General features: G+C 42.6%; 1 protein-coding gene across 1 annotated transcript; it reads left to right on the top strand.

Annotated features, from left to right (window-relative positions):
- Positions 1 to 290: 290 nt before the first annotated feature.
- LAMP1 (lysosomal associated membrane protein 1) lies at positions 291 to 19,196 on the top strand. The gene is made up of 9 exons (XM_035317762.1): positions 291 to 409; positions 8,723 to 8,838; positions 10,153 to 10,366; positions 10,464 to 10,625; positions 14,200 to 14,417; positions 16,132 to 16,254; positions 17,118 to 17,187; positions 17,355 to 17,525; positions 18,172 to 19,196. The coding sequence occupies exons 1-9, from the start codon at positions 373 to 375 to the stop codon at positions 18,309 to 18,311; spliced, it is 1,251 nt and encodes a 416-aa protein (XP_035173653.1). The 5' UTR covers positions 291 to 372; the 3' UTR covers positions 18,312 to 19,196.
- The last annotated feature ends 1,045 nt before the right edge of the window (positions 19,197 to 20,241 follow it).

Below are 20,241 nucleotides of genomic sequence, written 5' to 3'. Positions count from 1 at the left end.
CCGCACAGCACAGGAGTGCTGCCTGGGGCTCAGGGGGAGCCTCCTGGGGATCAGCTTGTGCCTAGGGCCCTCCGTCATCTGGGTGGCTCCCCTCGGGCTCTGTTCAATACGTACAGGGCTCTCCCTCACTGACGAGCCAGCACCTCAGCTCCCCCCACCTTAGGGGACGGCCGTTACGACCGTTACAACCCCACTCCCCTCTCGCGAGACGCCCACCCCCCGTCACGTGAGCCCCCCCTGGGCGGGGCGCGTGACGCCGCAGGTCATATGACCGCGCCGGGCCGCCGCCTGCCTCCCCAGCGCCGTGCGCAGCCGCCTCCCGCTCCTCCTCCTCCGCCTGCTGCTGCTGCTCCTCGCCCCCCGCTCCCGGCCATGGCGCGGGGGCTGCTGGCGGCGGCCGCCCTGCTGGGTAAGGCTGAGGGGGAACCGGGGGAGGGGGAGCGGTGCCGGGCCTGGGGGTTTCTGGCCGCGACACCCGCGTCACGCGCCGCTATCGGGTTACTGGCGAGGGCGGCAGGGGCGCTTCAGCAGCCAGCACGGGGGTTCCTGGGTAAGGCAGCAGCTGGGAGCCGCGGCTTCGGGGTTGCGACAGCCCGTACAACGCCTGACAGCTCCTCGGTGGCAAACATCGCGGTCCCTGCGCGGCGCCCCCCGTGAGCGAGCTGGTCACCCGGTCGTTGCGAGCTGGCCTGGCGAGCACGGTGACGGGCGGTGCCGTCGGACTTGTTTTTGGGGTTGGGATCTGCAGCCCGAGTGGCACCGAGCTGGCGTCCCAGTGGGAGTCCTTTGTGTGGCCTGTGGGGATGGCTTGAAGGAAGAGCTGCGGCTGTTGGCATCGCAGTCGGCCTGCAGGTTTAAAGTGACACTGCAAATGGCGCTTGATGGGACCGTGGCAGTCTCCCTCTGCTTAAATAGCACTCGTAAACACGGTTCTGTGCACTTGGCGTTGTCACTTCTCGATATGTGAAATGTGTCGTTTCTGCTGTTGAAGAAACAGACAAATTCATTCTACTACAGAGTAACCAACTACGCTTACCAACAGGGCTTCGTGCCAGTGCCTAATACACACATGCCTCATCCTTCCACACTGCTTCATCCTAAAATCCCTGGGGAATGCTTTGTGGTGCAAATAGAGACGCTGTCCTTGGAGTCACAGGTAACCTCCCAGGCTGAGAGGCTTGGGTGGGAGTGATGAGAAGAATGGCCTTACCTGAGCTGGACTCATTTGCAGCCCTTTAGTCATCTCAGTGAACGCTGATTAGGTTAGCGCAAGATCATAGGAGGCTTGAGGATTATAAGGGTGGGTCAAATGTGAAAGCATTGTTCGGCAGTGCTTTGAGTTTGGGACAGTATGCTGATATCTGCCTGAGCTTTCTCCCCCCACCATATCTTAGTTACTGCTTCAGTTTCCCTTCGTGTTGAGTAGCAAGCGCTGGGCTGAATATTTCCTCATGTGTCAGCATTAAGTGTTTCCTGACGAGTTTCCTGGCTAATATAAAACACGTATATGGAATGAGCAAAAGGATTGAGTAATAATGATAAATGCCAGGAAGGGAATCTAAAGGAAATGAAGTACTTTCCCTCAAGTTAGCTGTTTGTTTTCACGGTACAGAGATCGTGCTTGTCTGCTGTTGAGCACGCCATGCCAGTTGTGCTGGGTGTCCAGCCCAACAGAGGCACTTGTGCTCTTCCAGTGCCGGAGCACCAGTCAGTTCTTCTCCTCACTGAAACATGAGCACAGCAGAGAAAACATTTCCAAAATGTAAGTGTAGTTGGATGTTGCTACATACTATTTGATTCAGTATCAGCAAGCAAATAGTGAAATATCTGAGATCTGGCGGGGGGTGGGGGGCAGGAGTAAAAGGTACCATGATGCCATTTCAGGGTTATTGACGTGTAATCCACGTGTTTCTATTGCACAACTTCAGTCTGAAGGGGAATTTCAAACTTTGCTACCAACATGTTTTGCTGTCTGTACTTGCATTGGATGTACTGATTAGGAGCGACCTGATAACAGGCTAGAATGCTTCTTGGAAACAGCAACTTAGCAGGGATATTTGAGAGAAACTTGATGAATGAATCCCAGCCACTAAATAATGCGGTGTTTTACTGTTTTCCTAAGACTTAGGATTACTAGCTATATGGAACTAAGACTGAAGTCGTTTTCATAAAGTATAACCCTTGTTATGTTGTGCAACTTAAGGAATGTTGCTTTATCAAACGATGCACTTACCACTGTGCTTGCTTGATAGCTTCTATAAGTGTATTGACACAGTCTCAAAGGACCTGAATTCGTGTGCTAGTGCCAATCTGTCGTCATGTGACAGGTTACTCAGCCTTGGCTTGTGCAGCTCTTCTGACTGGCAGGGTAAAAACTCCACTGGCTCCCCATCACGCTGATTGAGATATGCGCCTTAGGTCCCTGTCCAGACCGACTTTCAAGTTTCACTTTTTGCATAACCTCTTTCCAGATTGTTCTGTAGTGAACAGGATGATTGCTAAGCAGTAGCAGACAATAAGCTGAAGAATTTATTCTAGGTACAGGGGAGCCCTACTGAAAGGAGAGGATGGACATTTCATTGAGAAGCTAACTATTTTTACTTCACTGTAGCCTGTAGCCTTTACCATGTTTTAGAGAACTTGTTTCTGACTCTAAAAAGGTATGCCTTCCTTTGCTTGTTTCAGCTGAACTGCAATGGTTTCTTTTCTCTCAAATCAGGCATGATTTGGAAATTCTTTGCGAAAGATTAGTGAAATCCTGGATTTCCTGGTATTTTTTTCTTTTAAGCTTGGCAGGAGATCCTTTTGGGTGTGAGCGGCAGTACTTATAGCAGCTATTTGAATGCTTCGTTACATTACCAGAATTTTAAATTACATGCCTGCTTTTTAAAATGCATCTTATGTTTTGGTAAATCAGGCCTCCATATTTTTGGTGCCTCTGACATTAAGATAAAGTGGTATCCTGTTCAATCCGAGTGTGACAGTTTCTCAGCCTTCCCTGTCACTTGGCAGCATGCTGCCTGCCAGTACTCTTTTCTCTGTGTCCAAGGGCAAGAGTGTAAGTAGCACCCTGCCAGTGCAGCATGGGCAGTAGTCCTTGCTTTTAAAGCATTTGGTTTTCTTGGATTAACCTTTGGTGGTTTCTCATTTCTTAAATACACAGAATTTAGTCAGTGTAATGTTACATACATTAATATGGCTTTACTTTCCTTGACAAGTCAGATCTTTTCACTTGCCTCAATAACAATAGGAGAGTGGTTTACTGAGGCAAGACTATTCTTTTTTCCGATTTCCTCTCCTCTGAGGGGACTTCTTAAGTGGTGCTCCTTCCTCCAAAAAGCTGTTCTGGGCTGTCAGCTACCTTGAAGGGTGTGTTATTTGTGTGGTGTGAGACAGCAATGTTAACCAGAGTAAGTGCAAAATGAACTTGTGCGAATGCTGGAAAGAGTCCAGCCATGGTGTATCAGCCCTCCCGGTGGACTCGTGTAATCAGCTGCTGTAGAGCTATCCCAAGACTTCCTTCCTCTAGATTGTGAACCATAAAGAAGCTTCATGTGACTAAACTTGATGCAATTGTGCAATTGTCTGGCCAAATGGCAAGTGTACAGCTGCAAAATATCCTTTCCTTTATAATGCTTTGTGCTTTTGTGTTTATAAAGAGAGAGGTCATTCACCTGCACACTTGGATTGAGAAGCAAAATGCTTACTGCCCTAATGTAAATCAACAGTTTAAAAAATAGCATCTAAGATTGTGTGAATTCATCCCTGTAAGGTGGGAAGGATGCATTTTCTGGGGTTGGATCAGGAATTTGATGTAATCGGATATTGCGCCTGTGCAAGTGCAGCTCATCTTCTCTACCAAGGCACCCACTAATGTTGAATTAAGCTCTGGTCCTGCTTTTTGTCACTGTGCTTGTATTCGAGTGTATCCCAACAGCAGCTGAGGTGAGCCTAGCCTTTTCTCTTCCTGATATGCTTTTGATATCCTTTGCTCAGTCTTCTGAGTCTAGAGGTGACGACGGGTGAATGCTACCTCAATTTTATGAAGAACGTCTTGTCTCAGGCAAAGTGGTTCATGCATCAGATCTGTCGAAGGATTTATTGCTTTCGTTTGTTCCTCAGAAATATAAGGGTTAGTAAATAGTATGGTCTTTAAATATATATATTTTAAGTTTTTGGGTTTTGTACTGTCCCAAGGTAGTGTAGATCCTGGATCCTAAGCAAGTGATCTTGCCTTCTCTTCCAAGAAAGGGCTCATCCAGGGTGCCTGTCTGGGAGTGGTGCTTAGATTGGAAGACATGATTAGAGGAGAGAATCAAAACTCCTCAGGGGTTTTCCCATTCTCTGGCACAGACATTAGGAGTCTGAAGTACCAGGGTCACTATTTTGCTCACAAAACGGCACCGAGGTGACAGGATCCTTCTGAATCAGCCAAGTGAGTAAATCACTGGGACACTTCCACTCGTGTACAGTGAGAAATAAACCTTTAGATAAGACCCAGCATGGCTTTGCTCCTTGGATCACTGCCCCGTGGGTAGCGGTGCTCCCGGTGCCTTCTCTGGGGGCCTGGCAATGTGGACACAAAATGGCCGCCTGGCGCTGGCGCCTGCTGCACCGACACCCCTGGCACTGGGGTCTGGCGGCTCGCTGTGCCCTCCTCACAGAGGGAGGCAGGACAATATTTATGCAGGAAACATGAATACAGCAACAAAAAAACAATATGTAAGTTGCTTTCATGCTTGAGATCCTTGTTGTCAATGGCCCACGGTTTTAGAAAAAACTTGGAGATGGTAAATGATTAACTACTGTAACCAAGTCCTCTCTGCAAGCAGCTAGCATAAACAATTGCCATTAATACATGCTTGCTTTTTTTAAAGCAAAATAAAGCATTTGTCTTTTTCCCTTGATAGGTTTCCATTATAAGGGAGAGCAGCCTAAGGGTAGCTGTGCTTGACTAACAGGATATAAATCATAAAAAGCTTGAAACCTGAAAGCATCTTGGCCTGGTCAAGAAAGGGGGAATCCTAGCTTTCTATGAACAATATTCAGAAGGGCTCAGATTTAAGATTGTTCAAATGTGCCAGATTGTTTTGCTAGCTTCATAGCTTTCAGTTCAAAACACATTTAACTTTTTGTGGTAGATCAGCTTAAGATAAGTTGTTGTATAACCATGGAAGTTTTAGTTTTCTTTGACTTGTTGATTCTTGGAATGTTAATAAGCTCTGTTTGGTTTTTTTTTTTTTTTTTTTAATGTAGGTTTGTTAAATAAAGATGGATGCTAGATTTTAAGCAATATATCTATCTAGTTGTTCCTTAAACAGATTTTCCTTCAATCTTTCTTGCATGACAATATAACCTCAGAAATGAAGTGTAAATGGATCAGATACCTTATGATTTTCAGGTGAAAATGTGTAGCTGGAATAAATGTGTAAGGAGCCCTTTTTTAGGAACCTGTTGGAATCCAAAGAAAGCATTTGAACAATGCTGCTAAACTTTTGGTGATTCTCCTGCTAGATATTATACTATTTCCAGCTGAATGAATAATGAATGTCACAAAACTTCTTGCTATTAAAAAGTCTGGGATCTATTCAGCTGTGTAAATCAAGTACTGCCATGGCTCTGGCACAGTAAGATGCTGTAGTTTATTAAGAAGGGCATTTAAAGTTTGAAGACACTGGAGGCTGTTATCAGTTCTTGTGGTAAATAGCAAAGAATGGTACCATTATGAGAAGTACAAGCAATATTCTCAATTTGTAGATATGCTGTGATAACACTGACCATTACTTTATGTAACGTAATTAGAAATATTCCCAGGACAGATTGATTCAACATCAGTTTGCTTTCTGTATTCTTGACATTTTGACTGCAGGCTCTTATTGTTTGTGGGCTGGAGATGATTCACGCATTAATCACTGGTCGGCACTGAAGCAGCCTTCTCAAACTCAACAGCTGCTTTCCTCCCAAACCCGGCAAGCTGTTCTTCTGCTTTAAGCTGGCTGGCTGGAGCGAAGAGTAGGCAGGAACGTCTTTCCTTCAGTACCTTGCTTTGCTCTTCTATGGCTTTGCAAATTTTTCAGTGCCCCTCTATCCCTGATGTTTCACTCAGTTTGTTCTGTATGCCTCTCCACCCCTGCCCCCAAGACGATGGCAGTGGATTGCACTGCCAGCACAGTGCTTGCTCTGATCGCCATCCTCGTGAATGCCAATTTACGGCCCTGTTTTGCCACTTCATTGAGGATAGCTTGATGTCTCATGCCTGACGCATGTCTCATCACTCTGACACTGCAAATCCAGCAGCTGCCTAACATTTCTGGATCGGGAATGGGGTTTTATAGTGTTTGTTCCATGCTAACCAGACAGGGTTTCATATCATGGTGTGAACTTAACCTTGCATAATTCTAGTAGCTGTGTAGGTGTTATTTTAATACTTGCTCAGACCACTTATTCTCTGTTACTTAAACTTGCTGAGGGTAATTTGTCAGCTGTTCATTCCCAGAATCTGTGTTCCATTCAGTGATTTCTGTGGTACCTTTGCATTGTCTTTTGTTGTTCTCTGAATCATCTGTAAGGGGCAGGACTCATATTTTCCTTCGGGGCAGCAATGTTTTCTTAACGCTGTTTTTCAGTCTTCTCTTTCCTCTGTAATTCTCTTCTAAACTTTTTTCATTCTGTAGTGCCTATTACTTGCTTATTTTTAGTTCTAAAATCAAAGTTTTCTAGTAGCTATAAAACAATGGAATCAGCATGCATACTGAAGATTTTCATTCTGTCACAGTATCCGTTGGTAGTATTAGCTCAAGCAGCCATGGACTGTTGTTTTCTGCCTCTACAGCATTTTCTGTGCAGTGCCAGAAATCTTCAAGAAAGTGTAAGCTGCTCTGATCTCAAGAAAGCAAGTACTCAGGTACAATGTAACTGATTTCCAAACATAAATTCAATGTGGAGGAAACTTTGCAAATTGAAGCCTCCATGTGGAGGAGCATCAATTATTGCTAGTACTGTGCTGAATTGCAATAAGTAGCATTTTCTTTGTGAATATATGTGCCTTCAGGAACACGATAAGATGGACATAAAGTCAGAGGTAGGACATTTTTTTTTTTTAAATACACATTTTCTACATTATCCATTAAGCAATTTATTTCTTTAATCTGTCTTTGGTTTCCAGTCTGTGCTCTTTGAATAGCTGGGTGAAGTGTGTGAGTTCCAACTTTATTTTTGGTCGCCTTTGATGCTGGGGGAGATGTGTTTCCCTTGTTGGAGATGAAGGAATTGTTGCTGTGGTGAAGAACCTGGGAAAAGGTTGCTTGCTGAAATTGTTTCCAATGTGTTCCTAAACTGAAGTGCCTTCTGTCTGAGTCCAACTGACAAAAACGCCAAAACTCCATTTTTTCCTAATAATTGTCATAATGCAATTGTATACATGATACTTCTGTGGCAAAAACTTCAGAAGTTGGGATTTGCTTTTTAAAAACCTCTTGAGGGCTGGAAAGCTAGCTAATGGATAATCCCTCAGCTGGGTCTTTTTGCTGTATCAGCAGTTGAGTGGATTAGCATGTTTGACTCTTTAAAGCTTATTTGCTTGTGATAAATGGAGTGGTTTGTGCCTTGTAACTGCTTTTTTTTTTTTCAGGGTATTCTATGAGGTGACAAATGTGCTAGCAGGAAAATGGTGCAGGCTTTTTGTGGTGAGGCTCGTTTCAGATGTGTGGGGACAGAATAAGAATCAGAAACAAAGAAAATGCTCTGCAATAGAGAATGTGAACACTTTGCTTTGAGTACAGATGCAAGAGCACTGTCCAGTTGGCCCTTCCTGCAGACAAAGCAGGGGATAAGCGGTTCTCTGGTGAAATCCAGCCTGCCAGCAGCCAACCCCATAGGTGAAGCTTCATTGCAGGTGGAGGCTGCTGCAAGTCCTTGCTGCCGTGAGAAGGGATGATGCCATGCTCCTCTGGCTATAGGGCTTTACCCTGCTCAGTTGGCAGTAGCAGGTCAGTTTTGCTGTGTTCCAAACGGGAGAAGCCCTGCTTCTGTCAGCCAGCACTTGGTCTGAGATGAGCTTAAACCAGGCAGGAAAACAACTTCCGTCTGAGCCAAGGTCGTGGCCCCCGTCCTCCTCAAGTGCGGGGAGCATGAGGACAGTCAAGAGAAGCTCTCCTGGCAAGGGTGGCATGCTCCGTCACGCTATTTTTGGCAGTAACTCCAAAACATCTGCAGTCAGTCCAAGCCTTCTAAATGCTGCATTCAGCGCGTGTGCAGCCGAGTGTCCTGGTACAGCAGGAATGGAGGCAGCGTGGCATGCTGCGGGGGGAGGCTGAGCACCGTGGGCGTGTGGGGTCCGACGTGTTCTGTCAGCTCTGGCTGAAGCTTGCAAAATAGTTGCTGTGTAGGGTGAATGCAGAGCTGCTGCCTTGAGCAGCAGGGCTGATACAGTTGTTACAAATTTTTCTTATACTCTGAGGACCTCTCATGTCAACAGTTCGGGTTTGGATGGCTTTGTCTTTTTCTAATTGGGCTGTTAAATATATCCCATATTATATATATCCCATATTAGTGATGTTAAGGCTAGTAAATAGACTGTTCATGACTGTTTCCAAACTCAACTGCTGTTCAGGATATTCTCCCATAACAGAGTTTTATATATATGTATATATTTGTCTCTTTGCTCGGGTTCAAAAACTAAATTTAATGTGACACCAAGTTAAATCCTTGTCTCTCTCACCAGGCTTTTTACAGGTTTCCTCTTCGTTTGATGTGAAAGATTCATCTGGCCAAGTCTGCGTAATTGCTAACCTGACAGCAGCCTTCTCAGTGGAATACAAAAGCAATGGGCAAAAACAGGTAATGGGAGTAGCTCGCTGCTTCTCTCTAACATGCATTTATAAAATGTGGGGTATTTTTGCACGTGTGCAGTACTGAAACAAATGTTGAACAAATATTTAAGCCAGAAAAACTGCTTCTGCAAACATTGAATCCTTCCAGTCATGTTGCCTCAACTTTTCCTTTATTACTGATACTTCCTGTAATTAAACAGCAGGACTAAAGCTGTATGAAACCACCACAAGTGATACATGTGAAATTTTGTCTGGAATTCTACACGAGTCCTGTTGGGAGCCATAATGGCTTTCACTGTGACTGTAAAGGATAAAACACTGCCTGTCTCTCTTTGGTGACCTTGGTCACTGCAGGTTACTTATATGGGCTATGTCTAAACTGAAATGGCCATTGGAATCTAGCTTTGAAGCTTCCCTGAAACCTGTGACCTGCTTAGCATATCATTGTAGATCTCAGTGTATCTTCAGACTTAGAGGTTTTTATCAGCAACTATGTTACTGGAAAGTTAAGAATCTTTATTTACAAACACTCTGCTTCTCAATTTACTGCTTTTTGCATCTTTACTACTAGACAGAACTGTGGTTCATTTATAATCTTATTGCAGTTGCATGTTTTAAGGCACCCTTGTTAAAATTACCATTTTCTAGTCTTCATAGTGTGAGATTAAAACATCCAGTTGCTTTGCCAGTGCTAACACTTGCTATGTGTGATTTGAGCAGAGTTGAATTGTGTAGTTGACTTTTTCAGTGTTGACGGTCTGAAATCCTGCTGATACAGGCTTGCATTCAGAGGTAACTGCTTTCGTCACGTGCTTTTGTCCGTTTCTTCTTGTTGAGCAGTCTGCTCATGCTTTCCAGTAAGCATTCTATTTATCCTGAGGTACCAAGTTCCTTGTCAATATATAATAAATTCAAAAGAGTTATAGCCAAACTATGTACACTGTACCATTCACTCTTGTTCTTACTCAATTGTACCATGAGAAGCAAAGCATGAATTCTCCTGTCTTTCACATGTCTGGAGTTCACCAGATCAGATTTGCCTAGTACAGATGCACCTGCAAATTTGTGGTGCTAGCATAAAGGGAAAGTCTAAGGTGCTGTGAGGGCATACAGTTTTGTCCTCAAATTTCTGAGGAATATTCTTAGAAATCTGAGTGCCAATAACATGCTACTTCCTACAGACAGGTATGTAAGTAGACATAGCGTATGGGTGTTATCGGTATGCTTTGTAGCAGGTTCATAGGATATTTAAAAAGCAGTAAGGCAAAGTTATTACATTATCCCATTTATATGTTATATTGTGTTGTGTGTTTTTTTACAGTTTGCACACTTCTTTCTTCCACAAAATGCCACAACACAGCCATACAGCTCATGTGGTGATGGTAACACATCTCAGCCAATGCTAGCATTGAGTTTTGGAGCAGGACATTTGTTAAGCCTGAATTTCTCAAAAACTATGGATAAGTACAAAGTAGAACAGCTAACTTTCCGCTACAACCTGTCAGATGCAACTTTATTCCATAATTCAACTGAAGGTAAGCTTCCTGCTCTCACTGTGTCACCCTTCTGGACGTAATACTGATTTTTCTATAAAAACTGTTACCTACTGTTGCAATATGATCCTTTTCACAGGAAAAGTGATGGAAGCGTCACAAAAATCTGTTATTCAGGCACATATGGGCACAGAATACAGATGCATCAACTCCAAGCACATCCTTATGAAGCATGTGAACATTACTTTTAGCAACGTGACTTTGGAAGCCTATCCCACAAATGGCACTTTCAGCAGAAACAGTAAGTATCTTGTAGCAGAAAATGTACTCGGGGAACTGATCTCATAATTGGTTTATTTTGAAGTCCTGACTTATATTTAGGCAGCTATAGACTGGATCTGAAGCTCTGATAGCTCTGTAGCAGAATCTTCTGAAATGAATGGACCTCGGGTTTTCTGAGGGTGTCGGCGTCCACGACTGGAAGATGCTGCACAATGTTCCCATGGATGTTGTACAGGCTTTAGGGAACGTTCCTTCTGCTCACAATTGCTTAGGGGTGTGAACACCTGCTGTGGTAGGTCAGCTGGGCGCGTGGCCAAAATCTTGCTTTGAGAAGTATCTGATCACTTTATAGTTACTCTGCCAAAGTGATTTGAACCGGTTACTGTGTTCTGGGGAAAAGTAGTGATAGAGTGGAGGACAGTAGAGAACTGGTCCGTAGGGAGGGAGCAGATACATAATTCTTCCTACAAGAGATTTTACATAAGCTGTAAAAATGATGTTTACTCAGTCTCAATAACAAAATGACTTTTTGTCCTGGTTGCTTGCATTGAAAGGCATTTCAGAATTTCACTTCTGTAACGATTAGAAGTCAGACTACTTCATGGTGTTTTTATTGTGCTCTGTTTCTGTGGCAATGTTCTTCAGTTTGTTTCTTCATGTTTGTCCGTGGTATTTTAGGAAGTGGAAAGTCTTGCTGGGGCAAGTAAGAAGTCTTCTCAGGGTAATGTGAAACTCTTCTTTCTTAGGCTGTTAATCCCATTTATACCCTTGTTAAGATGAAATTAATCTTAAAACTAAGGTAGTCAGTGCTGGCATCTTATGGATTCATTGAAAAGCTGTGTTCTGCAGGAGTATCCTTGTCCCATCTCTTTGAGAAATATTCTGCTTGATGCAAGATAATACAGTTCTTTTATGGCTGCCTCACATTGCTGGCTCAGGTTTCAGTGTATATCTTTCTCTTGATCAGACTTTTCCCTTTGAACTAGTTTGCAGTAAAAGACCCATATTTGTAATTTTAAAAATAGGTTTCTATTACTCCAGTCTTCAGAGCGATCTCATTTTTTTAAGTATCTTGATCCAGTTATCCAGGTATACTAGACAAATAGGAAAGGTGATCAGTTATGAGCAGGCTTTAACATGAGCAATGATACTGGGAAAAACTGTTTTTAACTTCTCTGAAACTTCAGTAAGATCTCCTTACTGCCTAGTACTTTTCAGCACCACTTATCTGTTCTTGCAGTCCTTTGGTTAAGCTGTAAGACAATACTGCATTATTTGGGGCGGATGTTCCTTTGGAACGCAAGTTTATCAACATTTGTTTCACTTTCTATTCCTAATTGATTACTTTTCTGTTTTTAGATTCTTCTAATGTCTGTTTGCCAGGCTCACTTCCTCAAGGTTGCTTTCCTTCATCCTGTGGTATCACTGTCTTGATGAAGCTATCCTTAGAAAAGACATGTGATTCTATGATCTGGGGATAGACATTTTAGTTTGAGTTCAAGCTGGTTTGTTTTTCTATTTCCACATTACTGTTACTCATACTGCCATGCTCGTTTTTTTTTAGTTATATTGTTCTTTTTTTATTACTTTCTTGAGACTTTACCCAGATATTTGTAGTTTTTTCAATTCTTACTGCATAATGAGCTATCTCCTCTCATTTTATTTGTAATTCAGATGGTTGAAGAATTCTTACTTTATCATTTTTTAAATCTTGGTCCAGAAAATACCTTGTTCTTTCCAGATAAGTTCATTCTTACCCTCCTTTTGAGCTCAAGACTTCCCCTACCCTTTTGGCAGCTAGTTATTGATAAACTAGATCTTAGATCTGGAATTCTCCCTTAACTTTTTTTTAACCTGCAGCTCTTTCATTAGAGGATATTTCTCTTGGTGATCTGGGCAAAGGTCTCTCAAGGGAAGAAAAGTCAGTATTCAATGCATCTGTGCATCACTAGTAATGGTAACTTCTGGCAGTGACTCCAGTTACTGCAATGATTTTCTGCAGCTCTGAGGAAAAGAGGAGGCTTTAACTTTATCTGTTAGTATTATCAGCTGCTTCTCTGTAACGGTCAGAAAAAGACATAAGGATATCTTATCTCCACATCTGTCTTGCAGAGTTAGTAAGAACTATGCTGTGAGTGAGTTCAGTAAAAATACTGTATCAAAACTCCACCCAGGGCAAACTTTCACTTGAAGTGAGATGGAGGTTTCCATCTCTGCCAGCTGTAGTTAGAGGTGGTGTATGGTACATGTTGAGGCCTTGCAGGTGGAGGGAAATTCTGCATTGAATTACCACTCAAAGTGGCTGGCTGGTTTATTTGTTAGGAAATTATCATGGTCTGGGACCTGAGCAGTATCTGTGAAGTCTACAGAAGGTAGGGTCACTCCTCCATTCATCCACCTTCTCTTTGCACTTCCACCTTCCAGAAATTGAGTAGAAATAGGGAAGTGTGCTGTGCTGGAGTCTGAGTTCAGAAGGTGTGCTTAGAGTGTCTTTCTGAGCCATAATCAAAAGCTAAGCTGCTGTTTAAGTACAGAGGCTATCCATTAATTAGTATCCACCAGATACGGATGGTATTTTAGAACTAGGCCTTTGAGAAATTGTCTCAGAATTGAGATGATTTATAGCACAGTTGCAGTTGCTGTCATCCTTATAAAGTTACAAGGTATCCCTGAAATAGGGAGGTGACCTTGGCTTGGAACATGGAAGCCTGTGCCACAGTAAAGTCTTTGCTGTGACCTTTGGTTTTGGCTTAGATCTTCAGTGCAGGAGCCTTCTTGGCTCTCACAGTGTGTTGAGATCTTGCTGCCTGGTATTTGTGAATACTCTGGCAAACGCAGCCACTGTTCCTTTTGCCTTGGGAGCTGGTGCTGAAACTAGATGAAAAGAGAAGGCAGGCAGACATCTTCACTCTGCCTTGTACCTCGGGTGGTAGGTAGCTATTAATGCAGAACTAGAGAGGGTGGACATAAAACCCAAATGGAAACGATATAGAACACCTGCCATCAGAAACAGGGCCTTAGAGTCATGTTGTTAAGGATAAAAGCCACAGCACTGCTATGACGACAGGCCCAGTAGTATTTTAATGTTACCGTGGTTATTGCCAAAATAATGAAGTAGGGCCCTCGTGACCTGGTAGTGTACTGGGGGGAAAGGAGGGAGTGAGAACTACGTATTTCCTGGGAGACTGCTTAATACTGAGACAAGAACTGTTCCTCTGCTGCTAGCACAGTGCCCAAAAAGGGGGAGTCATTTGAGCCTTGCTGTGACCATACAGTAGGAAGGCTGGCTCTGTCAATGTATGAATCTTATTTATCCTGATTTGGTTGTGAAGCAAAATGACAAATGAATAAAAGCAGATGCAAGCACCATGAACTTCTACAAATAACAGCAGAGGTGGCATTTTCATATGCTACGTTTTAAGTGTCTTAACCTTCACAGCAAGAGTTCCAGTAATGCTTTGCTATTGTTTCTCAGCATTTATTATCTCCTCTTAGGAAACGTGACTTGAAATCGTGTCCTCCTTTCCCTCGAGGATTTAAAAGGTAGATCATCCTGTGCCTTTGTTTGACTGTCTGTTTTCCTTTCTCTCCAGAGACAGAATGCTCTGAAGACATGGTTTCTACTACTACTGTAGTACCAACAACTCCTAAACAGACTACTAGCCAGGTTCCAACAGCTAGCCCAGCACCAACTGCATTGCCTCCAAATCCTGCCGTTGGTAAATACAATGTGACTGGTACAAATGGAACCTGTGTGCTTGCCTCCATGGGGCTACAGCTTAATATCACCTATCAAAAAAAAGATGAAAAGGTACATTTTTCTTCAAGATCTTAAAATCCTTTCTTTGGTGAAGACTTGCTAAATTATTACATGCTATTTTCTGTAAAATATATATATATATATTGATTCTTTGTAGTGTTCATCCATGACTGTCCTCTATTTGAATTGTTTGGATTTTTGTTTGAAATATTTGAATTGGTTTAGACTCAAACAGTTTTACTCTACTGAAAGTGGTCATTAAAGACTTTTTCTGTTCAGTAAGAGTACTAACCTTGCCTGTCAAATCCCATTAGTGTAAATGGCCATGCCACAAAAGCAGTCAAAATTATATTAAAAAAATTATATATGATGAGGGGGAGTTCTATACCGAAGATGCCATCTAAACAAGATACGCAAACGGTTAATCCCAGGAATTTGGCCTGGGGTGCCCAGATGAAAAAGGGGAATGACTGTTCGAGTGGGAAACTATTCCTACTGTAAAAATGTAAAGACTTGACAAATTCTTAGGGGACTCAAACACTTGCCAAAGATTTAACTTCCAGCCAATATCAAAGAGTACTGGGATTATCTGTAATGCCTAAGAGCTACTTAAATAATGGTGATTTTCACTGACAAAAGTGCTGCATGGTTTAGGTAAGATCTAGCCTTGGTATAGGCTCTTTATGTTGCTACAAAGGCCAGCTTGCCAGTCTGGTGGGCAAACCTGTTAGCCACTAGCCAGTAAGGCAAAGCTACGAGCTGTAATCCTAAAGGCACTGCTGAAGGCCCTCAACAGGAAACAACAACCAAGGGCTCAGTAAGCCTAGCTGCAAGCTTTTTGCTGTCCTGTGGATTAATCTGAGGTAACGTGGATGACCGTGGGCAAACAAATTGTGGCTGCTTTTGTGTCATTCATATTGGATCCCAGTGATAAAGGGCATGGTGTGAGGAGGGTGGTATCTGTGTAGGATTTAGGGGCTTAATGCTGTGTGTAGTAGTGTAAAAGAATGTATTGCATTTATTTATGACAGAGGTAAAAGCACTGATTGCTGATGTGTTGCTATGCAGCAAGTAGATGATTGGTGGTAACTGTGTTTAAGCCACCAATAAAATTCCCGAAGCTGTTTCATGTAGCATGGCATTCCAGCACAGCTGGATTGCCTCATTTTTGATTTATTGACCAGTGAGGAGGTGCTAAATCAGGCTTCCAAAGTCACGTGAGGTTTAACATCTAAGAGCTGCTGACAGTTTCTATTTGATTGGCAAATGCATTTAACCCACAGCCCCCTGCAGATACAGTGTAAGATCAGGTACCGGGGGCAATGCCAAAGCATTTTGAACTGAAACGGCTTGCAGGATGACTATCCTTGCAGACATTTTCCTTGATTGCTTCTACATTACATTGAAGCGGTATTTTATAGCTTGTTGCTCCCTCTGTAGTGGTGGTTACTGATGTTTTCCTTGTGCTGCTAGGAGCAAAGAAGGTTAGCGTGGAGAAAGCAGCAGGTTATTGGCAGTCAGGGTTGCAGGGAGCTTCTTCAGGGATGCAAAGATGTGCTTTGCTCTCAGTGCCAGCACGGTAGCTCTGGTGCATCTATACCAGGTCTAGCTTGCATTACATATCTGCCCCTTTGCCTGTAAAATAGGCAGGCAAATGTGGCATTATATACATGTGAGTACAAGCAAACTAGGAGTTGCCTGGTCACATGGTTGTGTATTAGTTGCTTGAAGGACGGATGTCGTAATAGATCTTCTTCTCTCCTAGATGGGGTTAGACTTGCTGAATTTCATACCACATAATACAACTGCTTCTGGAAAATGTGACAACGTGTCTGCCTTCCTAAATCTGACTTTTGAGAAAACAAAGATTATCTTCCACTTCGTATTGGTAAGGACCCATAGACAAAGCATGGAGGGTCTGCAGGTTTTTTGATGTGGGAAAATTAATCTGGGCAAGTACTAGAGCAGAACAATCCATCTGTGGGAAGGGGAATGAGTAATGCCTTTAGTTTTAATACTAGGATTTAGAGGGTTTAATTCTTGATAACTCTTGTGAGGAAAGAATATGTACCTGTACACACACATCTTGTTTGGAATGGGAATTCCTTCCTATTGCACTGCCCGCTCTTCTTACACAAGTTCAGAACAATTCCACTGAAGCAGAGGAATAGCCTGTGACAAACAGGCATCTCACCTTATGGTAACAGTCTAGAACTGGATTTAAGTCCTCATTAATGTTCTGTGCACAGTCCAAGGGGCACGTGTGCTTGCCGTGTGGTCTCCCAGGATGGTTGGGAACCCTGTTTCCAACACCAGTCCCAGTGCTGTGTTAGAGCCATGTACCTTTGAGAACTGAATCCAGGGTTTGTCAGAGCTTTGTGCTGCATTTGATGATCTCTGGATTGATCAAATTTGATGCCTTGACCTGTTACCTGCTGTCTGTAGCAGAGGTGGGATTACTGCTCTAGCCTGGCTCAGGCAGAGCTGAGACTTTTGACTTTGGGGTGGATGTGAGGTCAGTCTGAGGAGCAACAGCCTGCATTTCTCTGCCCCCCTCCCCACCAGCAGCCTTCCCTGAGGTGCATACCCTCAGTAGATTTTCTTTCTCAAAGTAAGCTCTTTGGATGCTAGCATCCCAGTTGTGGACTGTCCTTTGAATGCACGCACAAATGAACTCTAACCGTAACAGCTTGTTGTACATCATTATTTTAAATTAAAACTAATGGTCTCCCTCTTTTTTTTTAAAAAAAGAATGCAAGTAATGACAAATTCTTCCTGCGAGGTGTGAGTATCAGCACGACTCTGCCTTCTGAAGCAAAAGGTAGGGACTTTCAACAAGCTTACGTTCAGTGTCTACTTCTATAAACATTATGGGTTGCCTGCATTAAAGAACCCATTAGAAATGGGGTAAATGCCTCGAATTTTAAGCTCAATGACCTTGCAGCTCCTGCTTTTCAGGATTCTGTAATAAGACTTTCTCTTACACAGCTCAAATTTTTGAAGCATCAAACAACAACATGAGTGAACTGAGAGCTACCGTAGGGAACTCCTACAAGTGCAGTGCAGAGGAGAATCTCCATGTCACAGACAAAGCCCTTGTCAACGTGTTCAATGTTCAGGTCCAGGTTTTCAAGGTCGATGGAGACAAATTTGGGGCAGGTAAGTGGTTTATATTAGGGGAGGGAGGGATGGAGGGAATGACATTAAGGTTTGTGGACTTTAATTTGATATAAATTTATTAGTCTGTTGTCAAAAGACAAATTGTAGGTGGTATGCTTAGTCTCTACGTGCCCTGTTACAGGTGTTGTAGGGGTTGATAAGATGTCTGAATTGAGGCTAGTGCAAAAAGTGTGTAAGAAACAGCTTTGAAATAACTTGGACTTGTTACTTATGGTCTAGAGAAGAGTTAAGGAAGAGCATTACTTCCTAACTGTCTTCAGACAGTTGTATGAAAGGGGTAAAGGTCAAGTTAATGCTGTCCTTTGTGACTTTTTAAAACAAAAAGGCTAGGGGAGGAGTCTGCCCGGACAGCTTTACCGTGGCTAAGCTGTGTGCATAACAGTAACAGCCCTTGAGAGGGAAGCAGCTCTTATAAACCTCTCCAACACACATACAACAACTACTAGAAAAGCTTTGTTGTGACTGACTAGTTACTGCACTTGGCTTCCTTCTAGCTGTTGCCAAGCTAAGCTAAAAGTTAACTCGGCTGGTTTTATCTGTGTGCTTGAGAGCAGGAGGCAGGGTTCTGGAAGTACCTGTCTGTCAGTGGACTCGTGCCTAACACTAATCTTTTTTTTCTCTTCAGTGGAAGAATGTCAGCTGGATGAAAACAACATGCTGATCCCTATAATAGTTGGTGCAGCCCTTGCTGGTCTTGTTCTAATTGTCTTGATTGCTTATTTGATTGGCAGAAAGAGGAGCCATGCTGGATATCAAACAATTTAATGACTTGCACTAAAATCCAGCGTAGATGAAAAGCAATTGCAAGAAGCTAGAAAAAAAAATACCTATCTCCCCTGAGCTAAGATTGATATTGTAAGGGAACACCTTTTCTTGCAAATTGCTTCTTAAAGTCTGCTTTATTAAATGTGAAATCATCTTGCAGCATTTAACTATGCACAGAAATAACTTCTGAAAATTCTGGTGTTTAATTTTGCTAACTAGTTTAAATATTTACCCACTTAGAAACCAGCTAAAAGTTTTGTTTTGTTTTTTTTTTAAGGGTGCTGTTTTGGAATTGGCATAAGGTAATGTCAGTGTAAAGATTCCAGAGAGGGATGTTGCTAATTTACTTTGACTCAATTGCAGAACTCTTAACAAAGGGAAAATGTTCATTTTTGGTACTGCTGCCATCCAGTGATGATGTTAATTATACTGATGATGCATTTAAAGAAATCCAGTAACAACTGACAAAATGGAAATTTATCTAAACTCCACCTTGTCTATTAGGTGTGTATTTTTTATTACTAAGCTTTAAACACGATGCCTGGCATATGCAGGGTGTGAACGCAATACGCAAACCTTACAGGAACTCTTTATGATTGGACAACTCCCCTGTTTGATATTTTTGATGCTACGCCAGCTTGTTAGGAGCTGGCACTTTTTTAAAAAATGGGTGTTATTTTTATTTACATTTTTTTGTAAAGTGATTTCAGTCTCTTCTGTTGGAAGGTCCAGAGAGATCCTGTTACTGCACATGTGTACAATATAGGTCTCAATCTGCTGATTCTCTTGCTTTAAACTTGGCTGGGGGGTTGTACACTTTAAGGATCAGTTCTTATGTATGCATTGCCTGTAACAATGCTAATAAAGACACTTTTTTTCTGTAAATCCCTGTGTTGCTGATCACTTTTTTAAAACATTTGACTGATAAGCGCTGTAGTCTTGGCTTGGCTCTATTTCTGAAGCTTTAAGCTGTCCTTAGTGTGGGATTGTTAAAATTCTGTATTTTTTTTTCCTCTGGCAGAAATAAAAAAAACAGCTCTGGTGTGAGGTTTAACTGTACCTCTCTCTCTTCCAAAGCACTGTTTTTTTTGTTGTTTCAGACTTTGAGTTTGACAAGAGGAAAAGCTGCTGCATGCCAGTGAGCTGAGACTTGGAGAAAATAAGGCTTATATGAAATTGTGGCTGGCTGAGAACTGTCAGTATAAAGTCCTGTCCTGCTCAGCATCACTTTCTGAAAGTGATGATAAGATACTTGGTGCAAGGATATTGTAAATAGCGTTTTGTCTTTCTGTGAAGTCAGATGCTTACCACAGAATAGGAAGTGCATGCCTGCTGAGGTCTGGGTGTGAGTTTGGAACTGAACCTTTATTTTTAAAGCTTCCCAGCCTCCCTCCTACAGTGATGTTTCAGTGTTAACAATAATGGCTACAGGGGGCAGGAGCCAAGCTACAGGGAGACTGCACAGAGTAGCTGCCTTCTGATGGTGAAGGCTGGCATGCTCTGCCCAGCTACCCTGAAGGGACCAGGAAATGATGGATTTCACCCATGGTGAAACAAACTAGTAAGTTCTGCTAGCTGCTGCCATACTGAAGGTATGCCACTGTCCTTATAATTGAGCTGTCCTTATAATTGAGCATTCAAGATTAAAAGTAATGTCTAATAGCATAAAGGAGGGGATAGCACAGTATCGTATTGTTGAGTAGCCACACAAAGACTTTTAAAGCAGTATTTATTTTCTTCTGTAGGGAATGAACCAAATCTTCTGTAAATTCACAACCTTGCATACTTGCCTGGGGCTTACCTCAGTATCACTGAGTCTTGCCTCCTTGAGCACAATACAGCTGTTTATCTAGAACCACTTATGTAGATTTATACCCTTATGGGGTGCACTTTCTTACTCTAAAGATGTGAAGATAGCAAATTGCACCTG

The sequence above is a fragment of the Oxyura jamaicensis genome, chromosome 1 (genome assembly GCF_011077185.1).
Source record: "Oxyura jamaicensis isolate SHBP4307 breed ruddy duck chromosome 1, BPBGC_Ojam_1.0, whole genome shotgun sequence".
Lineage (NCBI taxonomy): Eukaryota > Metazoa > Chordata > Aves > Anseriformes > Anatidae > Oxyura > Oxyura jamaicensis.
This window is presented reverse-complemented; position numbering and strand designations above follow the sequence as displayed.